At 46.9% G+C, this 13,229-nt stretch overlaps 1 protein-coding gene across 3 annotated transcripts in view; it reads left to right on the top strand.

The window, feature by feature from the left end:
• The window catches only part of Cfap61 (cilia and flagella associated protein 61), a 290,445-nt gene extending 282,918 nt beyond the window's left edge, over positions 1-7,527 (top strand). For all 3 annotated transcript variants that reach the window (XM_087911144.1, XM_087911142.1, XM_087911143.1), the window contains one exon: positions 7,113-7,527. In XM_087911144.1, coding sequence (XP_087767270.1) covers positions 7,113-7,313 — 201 coding nt within the window. In that variant the 3' untranslated portion in view covers positions 7,314-7,527. The remainder of the gene's footprint in view (positions 1-7,112) is intronic.
• Positions 7,528-13,229: the final 5,702 nt, after the last annotated feature.

Here is a 13,229-nt window from a genome sequence, read left to right as displayed (position 1 = left end):
GACAGCAGAACAAAGTGGAAGGTTTCACACTTTCTGACTTCAAACCTTACTTCAAAGCAACAGTAACAAACCCGTGTGGCACTTAATAACATATAGAGTAGCCATATAGAGTAACAAAATAAAACTAAAGTTCTGGATGTAACCAGACATTAGAGCTCACACCTGGATTCTGTCCAGCATTTGGGAGGCTGAGGCAGAACGATCAAGACCAGTCTCAGTTACACAGTGAGTTTCCGGAATAAACAAGTAAACAAGCAAATATGCAAACAATAACTGTGAGTCCACACATATGCTCACTTACACAAGATGTTCAATGATATTAATCATTAGGGCAGTAAAAGTCAGAACAACAATGGCAATACAACTACACATTCACTGAAGTGACTGTAATTTAAAAAAAAAATTAAAAAAAGGACAGGACTAGAGAAAGATGACCCGGACCCAGAAGTTAAGAGCACTGGCTGCTCCTCCAGAAGACCTTAGTTCAAGTCCCAGCACCCACATGTCAGCTCCTACTTGTCAGTAACTCCAGGTCCAGGGGATCTGACATCCTTTTCTGGACTCAACCTGCACCAGACACACACATGGTGTACATGCGGGTGAAACACTCATACTCAGAAAAATAAATGCTCTTTTTGAAAAAAGACAGTAAATGTAGGGGAATAGCATCCTTACATAGCTGCTAGTGAGGATGCAAAGGTTAGCAGTCACTATGAAAAATAATTTAATTTCTGAAACAGTTACAGAGAATCATCTTCTGACCCAGCAACTGTATTTTTAGGTATCTATTTCTTTGAAGACATGAAAGGTATTCAAATGAATGCCTGTACACAAATATTCAAAACACTCAGAATAGCTAGACAGGGGAAATCACCCACATGTCCATCAGCATATCAATGGATAAACAAATGTGGTCTCTTCACACATGTAATAGTACTCAGCCATGAAAAAAAAAATGAGCACCAAAATCATCTTCCAGGACAAAAGCCTGTCATCTTCTCAGCAGAGACATGACCCTCTGTCCTACAATACAAGCTCACAGCATCATAGTCAGAGATCAGGGACAGGGAAAAAGCACCCATTCTTGCCAATTCCATTCAATAATAGTACAGAATATTCCAGCCAGAGCGGCTAGGCAAGAAAACAAAATAAGTGGCTTCTGTGATAGTTACACTTCTGTGACTGTGAGAAAGAAAATACCATGACCAAAAGGAACTTGTGGAAGAAAGAATCTTTCTTTCTTTCTTTCTTTCTTTCTTTCTTTCTTTCTTTCTTTCTTCCTTCCTTCCTTCCTTCCTTCCTTCCTTCCTTCCTTCCTTCCTTCCTTCCTTCATCCCTTTCTTCCTTTCTTCCTTCTTTGGCATAAAGTTCTAGGAGAGCTCAGAGTGGCAGCAGATGGCCAAAGCAGGAAGCTGGGAGCTCACCCTTGTTAGATCAAATAAAGGCTGGGAGTGTGGCTCTGTGGTATGTGCAAGGCTCCAGATTCCATTCCCAGCAGAGAGAGACAGAGAGACAGAGAGGGAGGAAAGGAGAAATGATGTGGGAAGTCCTTCTGTATATTCTGTGTTGCTTTTATTGGTTAATGAATAAAGAAGCTAATTTGGCCAGTGATAGGACAGAATAGAGCTAGGCAGGGAAAACTAAACTGAATGCTGAGAGAAAGTAGGTGGAGTGAGTGAGGAGGCACCATGTAGCCGCCACAGGAGGCAGATGCACCTGGACCTTGCCAGTAAGCCACAAACCTCGTGATAAAACATAAAATAATTGAAATGGGTTCATTTAAGTTATAAGAGCTAGCCAATAAAAAGCTAGAGCTAATAGGCCAAGCAGTGTTTTAAATAATAGAGTTTCTGTGTAATTATTTCGGGTCTGAACGGCCAGGAACTAACAGCCTTCACCAACAGAGAGAAAGAGAGAGAGGAAAAGCCACTTGATTAACAAAGTCAGTAAGTAGCGGGACAGAAAAACAAAGCACTAACAATGATCTTACTGAAAAAGAAATTAAGAAAACAATCTTATTTACAATAGCATTAAGAAAAATCAGAAAAAATGTACCCAAGGACGTAGGACCTGTAAACAAACAACAAAAGGCATAAACATCAGTGACTGAGCCTCAGCACCCTGATCTTCACCCCACCCACACCCCCTCAACTACAATAAAAAGTAAAATAACCCAACCAGAAACACATCGAATATTGATCAGAGCAGCTGCCCTCAGCTGTGGCAGACCTGCCTCCTGCTTCAACTGCAGCAAGCTCCAGGGCTCGCTCTCCTCAGCCTCCAGCTTCTAGTCTTTTCCAGCCAAGAGCTCCAGGACAGGCTGCCTGCCACCTCCTGACTTCAGGTCCAGCCTACGCTTTTGCTTATAATGGAAACTGGTTGGTTTTATTCCTCGAGGTGAAGGTCATGCCCTTGTCCACTGTACTTGTGTCTGGGGCCTTCCTACACACGCCTCATCCTGGGCTCTGTTGCAGCAGTTCAGCATGGCTCTAGAATGTGTGCGCCATTTTCTCCAGCATCATCCACAATGAATCAGGCAACCACCCCCGTGGCCATGTGCTCCCCAGAACAGCAGACGCCGAATGGATATTACGGGAGAAAAACTGGGCACAGTGGAAGGTTTCGGGGAAGCTGCCGGGGTCTTAGAAAGAACTCCAGCCAGGCTTCTGTGGATCATCTGCCAGGTCTGCCCAGCAGACCTCCATCTCTGCCACTCCCTGGACAGCCACCACCTTGATGAACAGACGATACTCCTCACAAGGGGACCACGGCACCCATACTGCCTTTGCAAGCTGGTGGCCCCAGGCCTGGCCAGCAAGTGTCTCCAGGAGAGGTCATTCCCCAGGCAGATGTAGAAGTCTCAACATGCAGTTTCCTCGGAGGCCTCTCTGTGGCTCCTTCCAGCACCATGCAGCCTTTCAGACACCCAAGTCTTGAGCCAAAGGGAAACAAAGAAGTTGGAGATGACACAGCAAGTAAAACCTATGTCAATGTCACCCAGAGCAACCCAAGATTCACCATCATCCCTAGAACAATTCTGATGGCTGTTTGTACAGGAACAGATTTATATGGAACCATCAAAGACAGAATATCCAAAACAATCTTGAAAGGAAGAAATAAAGCTGGAAACACCATGCTACCTGATTTTGAAATAAATACATGGCAGTGCTACAGTCACCAGTGCGGCATGGTGCTGGAATCCAGAGTACACTGGCCAGAGGATAGGAAACTGAGAGCCCAGAAAAATGCCCTTGCGTTCACAGTTAACTTTTCGAATCTGCTGGAAGAATTCCTTTAGCGAGTCTAGTTGCCATCAAGCAAATCATAGCACTTTACTCCAAATGCTCCATTCCAAAGCACTGTCTCCCACAGGAGCCAGACAGAGATTGCGAAGGCGGCACAGCCCAGAAACTGGTGTTTCAAACCCGCCATTTTCTAGTAGACCTGATCCCACTGCTTACTCAGGCAGGAAGGGCCAAGCCATGGCCATGGTCTCAGCTACTTTGTTCCCGCCCCCAAGTGGGCACACAAACGTCCTGGCCCAGAAATGCTCCATAGCCGGAGATTTCACCGGCAGCAGGGCCCAGGAAGCCGCGTTTTAAAATGACACGGCTTTTTTTTAATTATTATTTGTTTTCTGCCGCTATTGCTGAAACAGGAAATCTCTCTATGGCACGTCCTAGCAAACAGCAAAAAGCTGTGTTAAACTCACTTTCCCTCTTTTTTTTTTCTTTTTTAAGCCCTCTCGGGTTTTACATGGAGTTTATTACCACGCTGGGTGCCACTCTGTAGAAGGAACGGCGGGCCGCTTCCCACCGCCCACCCGGCTAGCTTTACCCGAAATAATTACACGGAAACTGTATTCATTTTAAACACTGCTTGGCCCATTAGCTTCAGCCTCTTATTGGCTAATTCTTACATCTTGATTAACCCATTTCTAATAATGTGTGTATCACCATGAGCTGGTGGCTTACCGGGAAGGATCTTAACCTGCGTCCATCTTGAAGAGGAGAGCTATAGCGTTTGCCTCATTGCCTTCTTCCTCCCAGCATTCTGTTCTGGCTTCCCTCCTACCTATATTCTGACCTATCAGGTCAAGCAGTTTTCTCTATTAATTAACCAATGAGAGTAACACATAGACTGATGATCCTCCTCCATCAAAGAATTCCTTTTAAAAACTTTTATCTTTCATTTGATAACTTCATACATGAATTTAGTAAATTGATTTTTAAAGTGTTTTGTTTTAGTTTTTAATTTTTATTTTCCACATGTGTGTTTTGCCTGCACGTGTATCTGTGCACCACTTGCATGCATAGGTCCCAAAGAGGCCAGGAGAGGGCACCAGATCCCCTGGAACTGGAGTTACGGACATGTCAGCCATCATGTGACTGCTGGGAATCAAACTCTGGTCCTCAGAAGTAACCAGTGCTCTTAACCACTAAGCCATCTTTCCATCCCCCGAGTCAAATGATTTTTTTTAAAACAAAGATACCATACAATGGGGACAGGACAGACTCTTTAATAAGGACAATGAGAAAATTAGACATTCACATACAAAACAAAAATAAATTGGTGTTCTTATCTGAACACTTATAAAATAGAAACAAGAGAACTCCTAGAAGAAAACAGAAGAAAGACTCCTTGATGTCTGGGCACAAATTTTCTAGATATAACCCAAGCACAGGTAAGAAAAGCAGAAATAAAGAAGTGGGTCTGGGTCCAACTGAAAAGCTGCCCCTACAGCAGAGAGATGGTGAACAGGATCCATACAACTCACAGGTTGTGATGAAGCATTTGCAGTCACATACTGGATAAGGGCCTAATATCCACAGTACACACAAGACTTAAATCAGTTTGATAACAAAACAAATAAGATAACTAATTTTTTAAAAAATAGGCAAATGATCGGAAAGACAAATTGTCAGCTGATGAGCATGAAAAAAACATGTTAAATCCTTAACACCACTAAGGATTGAAAATTAAAAACACAGCAGGCTATTGCCAGACACTGTTAGAATCCTGCTGGAAAAGAGTTAGAAGCCTGGAGAAGACACAGGCAAAATAAACCTGTTGAACACTGATGGTGCGAATGTAAGTGAGGCCATCTTGGAAAGTAGCACAGAGGTCACAGATGAAGTCACCATGTGATCAGATCCACTTCTGGGTATATCTCCAGAGGAGTTCATTAAGAGATGGGTGTGTGGAAGACATGTCTACACTCCAGTGTTCACTGCAGCATCAATAGCCAAGATACAGGAACAACCTAGTTGCCCATCCATGGGCCAATGGATAAAGAAAACATAGTATGCATACACTGTTCCGCCCCAAGATGAGTCGTTCCATGCAGCAATGTGCATTAGCTTGTTGCTAAGTGAAAGAAGCCAGGCTCTGCATAATCTCACTTACAAAATCTGAAGAGCCAAGAATGGTGACTGCAGGGAGCTGACCAGGCTGGGAGAATGGGGGAAGGGGAGAGGTTGTTTTGACAAGAATAAGTTTTAATCACCTATTGTACAGCCTGGTCACTGATGCTAATGGTAATGCACAGTTATTTCAGCTTTATCGTAAGGGTGGGTTTGAAGCGTCTTACTGCAGAGATGGTGAGGATAGACCAGCATTGGATATGTTAGTCGGCCTTCATCATCTTACAATGTATATATGCATCATAACATTACATGGTACCCCATAAATATACACAATTATTATGAGCTAAAACTGAAATTTCAGAAGACTATTTTAAAAAGTCAAGACATTATGTTAAGTGAAAGAAGCCAGACACAATAGGAGCACTTGGAAGTGAGCTGGTGGCAGATAAGCCCAATGTGAGGGGAGAAGTCACAGGTACCATTCTGTGATCTTACACCTGCCTCCAACCACTGTAGAACAGCCTTGGACGGTAACAAGCCCCACTTTCTATCAGTTCAATGTTTCATGTTTGCCAGATAGAATCTTCCAGAAAACCAGCTTCATGTGGACAGCAGGTTGTCTCCACGGACTGTGCCGGCACGTCCATGTTCTCAGCACTCCGGCCCTTGGTTCCAGGCATCAGTTCCCTTTCCCCAGCCCACCATTCGGCTCTCAATCTCCATTTCTGTGCCATGCCCCGACTGCTCTAAACACCATGTTTATAATCTCTCAAACCTGGTCATGCTTTGCTTAAATAGCCAAATGGTAATGCGCCTCCACACGACTTGCGTCTTCTGTCTGTGACAGTCCAGTAGAACACCACGATTAACTCCTATTCCTTTTTCTATTTGAAATACACGGGCATGTTAGAATTTGGTGTAAATACACAGTGGCTTTTGTTTGAGAGGATGATCAGTAGTCACCGTGATGGCAAGATCACACAGCTCAAAATCCTTAGTCACAACCCAGCTAGCTGGTCAGGGTCCTGTAGCAAGGGCCACCTGAGGGATCTGAGTGGCATGCAGGGGCGGAGTGTGCACTGTGCAGTGCAGCCTGACAATGTGTATGTTTGAAAACGTTACAAGTTGTCAGAAAACCTCTGCTTTTTATGGATTGTGCACAGTCTAAAAGAACTTAATTCTTTCTGGGTCGTGTGTTCAATGAGGTTAGTAAAAATTTGGACTGAGAACGTTACTCTGAAGATCTTAAACAATACCCCATAGCAAGACCCAAGGCAATAAACTACCAAAAATCTCGGGGTTATTTGTGTCCAAATGTTAAAGCAATCAGATAACTTTTATCTGAAAAACTAAGGGTGTAAGATCATCATCCTTGGTAACATCATGTTACATGATAAAAAGAATCCTCCCACAAAAACATAAAGTGTGTGGTGGCAGCTGCCTGAGGTGCCCAGGAAAGGAGCCAGGGACTGGGGGTGGGCGGGGGACAGGACTGTGTGTTCCTGCGGTTTCTGTCATCCAAGGTAAATGACAGATGACGGTGGTGTCTGTCTGATGGTGTGAGTACTGAACTGCCCACTGAAAGTGCTAAGAACAGTAGTGTGCATTACCTGTGTCTCGTCACCTTTGTAAATAATTTCTACAAAGCTAGAAAAAGCTCTCGTCCTTGGGGAGCTGACCCAGCCCTGCTTTGGTGGTGCTGAGTCCCAGGAAGCTCTGACTCTGGCCTCTTAACTGCATTCACAGGAGGCTGACCTGCCTTCCATGGAGCAGCTGGCCTACAAGATAGAGGATGAGGAAATAAACCTGAATGAGAAGCCCCAGAAATACCTCCGAAGGGTTTTCGAGGAGTCCATCTACAAAAACCTACTGGAGAAGAGCATCCTGGATTACCTTCATTACAACCAGTACCACCTGCCCATGTACGCGTGGCCGGGCATCATTTAGCCATAGCCACAGCCCCCCTGAAATCACTTCCTCTCTCAGGTCAGCCGTCCCCTGCCCTTCCCCCGTCCAGGCTCTTCCTCCGGTGATTTCCTGGTGCTCCAGTAGGTGGCGCTCGGCTGTGTGGCACTGATAAGCCAGGGAGCTTTACAAACACAGGCATGTTCTCTGCAGAATAATCCACTCTAGCAATAAAATGAACTCCTACTGAGCAGAACTTGTTTTTACCTTGTGTGTGAGTCTGTTTGATTTCCTGGAGTGTTCTGATGCCACTTCCATTAGCTCTTCCTATGCGTACCAAGGAATAGCGAGTGATATAAAAATAAAACAGTGGACATAGAATGAAAAATTGGTAAACGAACAAGGAGAAATTAAATCTGTCATCTACCCTCAGGAGGATTGGGTGGAACCTACCTGGCCTTTTGAAACCAAGGAGGCTACTTTCACAGCCCTTCTTGGTCTTTTATTTGTTTTGTTTTTTTTGAAAAATCTTTTTGCTGTCTATGAACATAAAGACTAAGAAAAATTGGAAGACTGGGAAATTCACACACAGATTTCAAATTCTAAAATGTAGAGGGAAATTAATTTAGTTCATTTTATTTGACTCTGATCTCCGGGGGAGTGAGGTAGGAGGAGGTCTGGTCCCTAGTGTGTCCGGTGTGGATCAGAATTGCTTTTTTTCTCCTTTCAACCAGGGGCTGAGGCGGGAGGAGCTTCATGAATTCAAGGCCAGTCTGAGCTGTATAGTGATTTGGAGACCAGCCTGGATCGCAAAGTGGTACTATCTGGAAGAAAGGGGGGAGAGAGGGAGAGAAGAAGGGAGGGAAGAGGGTTGCAAGCAAGCAACCTTCTCTTATAAAGCGAGTTTTAATTGCCCCCCCTCCAAATGCACATGAATTCAGAAACAACCAGGAACAGTATGACACAACTGACCCACATGAGGGCTTGGTTTTATGTACACATTATGGGTGTGGTCACACACACACACACACACACACACACACTCACACACACACACACACACACACACACACACACACATACCCAAAGGCACAGTGACAAGATTCTCCCAGCTTCCACAAGGCAAAATGGGAGCTAGCAATCCAGAAGTCTCCACACAGCATCCACCTCTGCTGCAAGCTGCCTGGACACTTGAAGCAAGCAAGTTGCTTGGCACTTCACACCACAAAATTGTTCCAGAATACGAAACTTCCATTTTTCTGCAGTCAGACAAAAGCAAGTAAGAAATGCCACTAATTCCTGCACACATAGGTTTTACACAAAAGCATGGGGTATTGAGGGGGAGGGCAGCAATGGCCATATGGTATAGACTGTGTCACTTGAATGGGAACCAATTGCTGCTGGTCCATGCTTCAGAATTCACACCCAACACATATTTCACGGTCACCAACTCAGGCACCAGGCTCTGAAGGCACAAGGCTTCCCTTGCTCTTCCCGCTCCTGGGAGGACCTGGGTCAAACTCCTCAGCAAATGTAGAGGTTTGGGTGACAGGCCCTGGGATACTACTGGGCTAGAGATTAACAGAACAAAGTCAGTGAGCCGGTTTAACAGTTATGACTTTTGTGGCCAACTATTACCATGATAAAGCCTCTAGTTACACAAACGTGACCCCAGATGACTACGTTAACCTTAACGGCAAGTCCTGCACAAATCTGCTCACAGCGGTGTTTTCTTTGCTGCCTTTAAAAGGGGAGTCATGGGCATCCCAACTTATGCGAGTGCATCTGAAGCATCCTGTGGCCTACTTTAATCTTTGTACCACTCTTAGAAAGCAAGTTTCTGGTGCTGGGACCTTTGGCATATATGTGCAGCCATTGAGAACATGCTTCCTAAGAAAGGAAGCCCCCACAGCTGTTGGTCACAGCTTGAAACTGTCTCTCTTAAGGACTTCAGGAGAATAGAGGCCACCAGAAAGATTCAGAGACTGCATTGGAACATCTCAGCGGGTCCCCACCTGGTCTTGGAATTGCATTGTTTTAACCAGAAAATATCAAAGTTAAATTTTCAAACGCTGCTTTGCTAAAACTGCTAATGTTCTCACAGATGTCAGGTCTTAGAAAAGCAGTGTACTCTTCACCTTCCTACGAATATCTTCTAGTGGGTTTTACTGCGCTCAAATTTCACAGGAACTCAAAAGAAAATAAGAAATGGTGTGAAAGAGAAAGAAAACCTGCCTGGAGGATAAAAATCAGAGAGAGAGGGAGAGAGAGAGAGAGAGAGAGAGAGAGAGAGAGAGAGAGAGAGAGAGATTAAACACTTAGGAACACAAGGACAGTTGGGCCAGCCAGTCTTAACAGGGTCGGACTGGAAAGTCGCGTGTGTGAGGAGCTGTTGATTGTTTTCTGGCTGAGAGAAGTGAAGATAAGGCCGGCAGAAAGTAAGCGCGGGGCCGGGGCGGGAGCCCGGCAGCTGTATGCTAATGCTCACAGAAACCCAGCCTCCGCGTCCCCCATTAAAGCAGGCGACCAGGAGGCCACACATCACTGAACAAATAGGCTCTCTCTAGACAAATAAAATAACACACGTTGGCCTCTGGGGGGGGGGGGGATGAGAGGAGTGGGGGAAGATCGAGGGAGGGAAAAAGAGAAGGTAAGATTGGAAGAGGGAGAGAAGGAGGAGGGGACAGAGGGAGGACAGAGATGGAGGGAGGATTGTGATGAAGAAGGGGGAAGGGATTGTCAAGACCTGTGAAGAAACACTGCGGGGGAGGGGGCAGGAAGAGATGCTGAGGGGAACTGTCTGAGGTGGAGGGACGACTGGAAGTGAGGAGGAAGACCAGGAGAGAGGTGGAGAGGAAAAGACAGGAAGGCTGGCCTAAAGAGAGGTGTTGTGTGGGGTGGAGAGGTGGGGGAAAGGATGACAGGAAAGAGGGAGGGGGAAAAAAACAGTCAAAGGAGGTGTGGTAGAGAAAGGGTGTACCAGATGGGAAAGGGGTTGAAGCAAGCTCCGAGGATAAGTTGTAAGAGAAACGCGCTCGAAACCCAAGGGCAGAAACAGGCCCAGGCTAAAAGTGCCCCTCAGGCTCCCAGAGGATGGTGATGTGGGATGTGGGGTGTTGGCCCTGGCATCGCCGGCCTCTTTGGTGGGTTTGACTCCGCTTTTGTGGTTCATTTTCAGACACCGGAGGCGCGGGGATGCCTCTGCACCCAGGTTCATTGTCAACCCAGCCTGGTCAGCGCTGTCCAGCGCTCTGCTCGCCCGAAGGTTCTAGATGAGACATTCCCACATTTTCTGGCTTCGCCAGCACCGCCCCTCTAGCTGCCAGCCCAGGGTCCAACCACCTACGTCCTCCCTTACTGTCCCTATCCAAAGTAAAAACAAACAGCCCTGAGGGCACTCCAAAATGTGTGCGATGGCCCGACGGCAAGGAGTGGGTGGGGTGGTTAGTATGAAAGCGGTGGTTTCATAATGGGTGCGCGGCAGATTGCGGGGCCCTGGGCTCTGGAGGGGAGGGGACACTCGAGTGCGTCCCTCCAGCGCCGAGCGCCCGGCGCGGCCTCGCGGCTTCACCCTTGTTCGATCTCTTTCATGCACTCTCCTTTTGTGTGGAATTATTTAAACGGGAGATCCGTGGCAGCTTTATGCTAATGTGCCGAACAAAGGCAGCGGCCTACGGGGCGGGGAGGCCCGGAAGGTGCCCAGAGGCCGGACTGGGCCGGGAGGGGCGGCGGCATCCCGCCTGCGCGTGTCTCTCGCGTGCCCCTGGGACTGACAAGACAACACTTCATTCCTGCAAACACAAAGCTTCTGGGCTCTGGCCCCTCCGGGACCTAGCGGCGGCCATGGGACTATAGGGCTCAGTGCCTTCCAGTCGTGGCTTGTGGGAACCGGGGAGGCCGTGGCTGGGGGCTACTGTTAAATCAAGAGAACCGGCTGCTGCAGAATGGCAGAGAGAGCTAGAGACACTCACCCCGACACACACACACACAACCTTGTGTCTCCAGAAGCTCTCCCTGCCCCTGCCCCTGCCCCTGCCCGCGAAGGGCTGAGCCCCCTGACCCGTGGGTCTCCTTCAGAGTGGCCAAAGCTGTTAGTACAACTTCAGACCCACGGCTAAATTCCGGAAGACTGTACTTTTAGTACCCAGACACCCACTTTCTAGAAACTCCCAGTGGTCTCAACTTTCATTCGGAGCAGAGCTGAAGGTCACAGTGAATCCTAATGCTTGCCCCCCCCCCCGACGGCAACCGCATGCACAGGAATAGGAGAGGGTGGTACACAGCCAACCTCCCGGTAGACAGCGTGGGAACTGGTACTCACACCCCATTCTGCATGGACAAGCATCGGAGAGGCCTGGGAGGTTTTCCCAAGCTGTCCCTGCCGGAAAGGAGTCCTCGCTTTGGTGACCCAGAGGGACACTTCAGTGATCTTCCTCCCACCAACTCCGTTAAGTTCCCCCTCTCTACAAAGAAGGAAAAGTAGTAGCTCAGGATTTCCCCACCCCTAACTCCCGCGTCTGTTATTCTGGATCGCAGTGTAGAGAAGCAGGCCACGGGCGCGCTTTGCTCTTTGCAGGAGTAAAACACATCGCTTGGTCCCTGCAGGCAGCAAGTTCCGAGAAAATTCCATAGATCCCGGTGGAGACCCACCACCACTGCTGGACTGCACCTGCTGAAGGGTGGTTGATGTTCATGTGTCTGTGCGCGCAGCCTCACTTTCCAAGTTTCCATTTATTTTAACTGTACCGGCGTGAAAATTGAAAATCTGCATAGATTTCCCTGACTAAATCAAGAGCCCTGTTTCAATTCCCTCAGGCAAGGATTTTTTTCCAATTGTTGGTCATATGTATCGCCCCCCCCACAACACACACCTTCTTTACAATTATTGGTGGGGTTTTTTTTGTTTGTTTAAGAATTCACTAGGCAACTAACTCTTCCGGTAGTCTTCTGAATAAAAAGAGTGTTACACACGCAAGACTAAATATCCTGTTGGGGGTAGACCGTCGAGCCCTGCCCTATTATTCTACAACCCAGATGGGATTCGTGATTAGAAAATAAAATTGGTCAGAGCTGTCCCGGAATCCCTCTCTCTCTCTCTTCTAATTTCATCAGCGGTATTAATCAGTGCTCAGAAGATCAAGGAAATAACATCAGTTATTTTCAGATCGAAATATTCAGGAATTGTAAATTCATTTTAGGATTTCTAACTTTTTTAAGGACTAGCAACCGTCGCAGCATTCCTGTCTTCCTGTCATGTATTTTTTTTCCTCTTTTCAGTTAATGAGTTTAAAAAAAATCACAGGCATAAACTCGTAAGATCCCCCTCCTTAATTAACTCACCTTAACAACTGTCCCCATTACAATTTATTACTCGAGTGGATTCTGTTGAAAAAAATGTATTTAATTTCCAAGCCAGGGTATTTTCAGAGGGAAACCCCAAAACAATTAAATGCCTTCAGTGGAATTAGGCGTGACTGAAACTCAGCAAAATCTAGTCTCAGAGAGCATTGCGAGGGAAAAAAAAATGTTTCCTTCACTTTCAGTAAAGTGACATTTTCCCCACTGCTATGACATTTGATGAGTCTCAGCTATTTGTTCCCTGGTGAAGACAGTCCTGGCTAGTGTGCTTTCTTAAGGACCTATTTCTTTCCCCGAGAAAAGCAATCTTTTGTGTTTCCTCGGCCCTGTGCCCGGATGAGAGTCCTAGACAAGTTGCCCGGTCTAGGTCCAAACCGGGCGTAGGGTGTGGAGTGTGTGTACTGGGGGTGTCCTTCGCTCTTGTCTCTTCCCGGTGGCACGAGGGAAGCGGCTGGTCCTCTCAGGCTGTAGCCTCCCTCAGAGGACAGATTGGCCCCCCTCCCCCCTTCCCCGGCAGCACGCGTCTCTTTTGCGTCCAGATTGGCCGCGACCCGCGCTCAATAGCGGGAGGTTAATTTCCTTCACAAAGGTGAAGGGGGC

The sequence above is a fragment of the Myodes glareolus genome, chromosome 10, assembly GCF_982192425.1.
Source record: "Myodes glareolus chromosome 10, mMyoGla1.1, whole genome shotgun sequence".
Lineage (NCBI taxonomy): Eukaryota > Metazoa > Chordata > Mammalia > Rodentia > Cricetidae > Myodes > Myodes glareolus.
The sequence above is the reverse complement of the archived record's forward strand: the minus strand, read 5'-3'. Positions and strand labels throughout refer to the sequence as shown.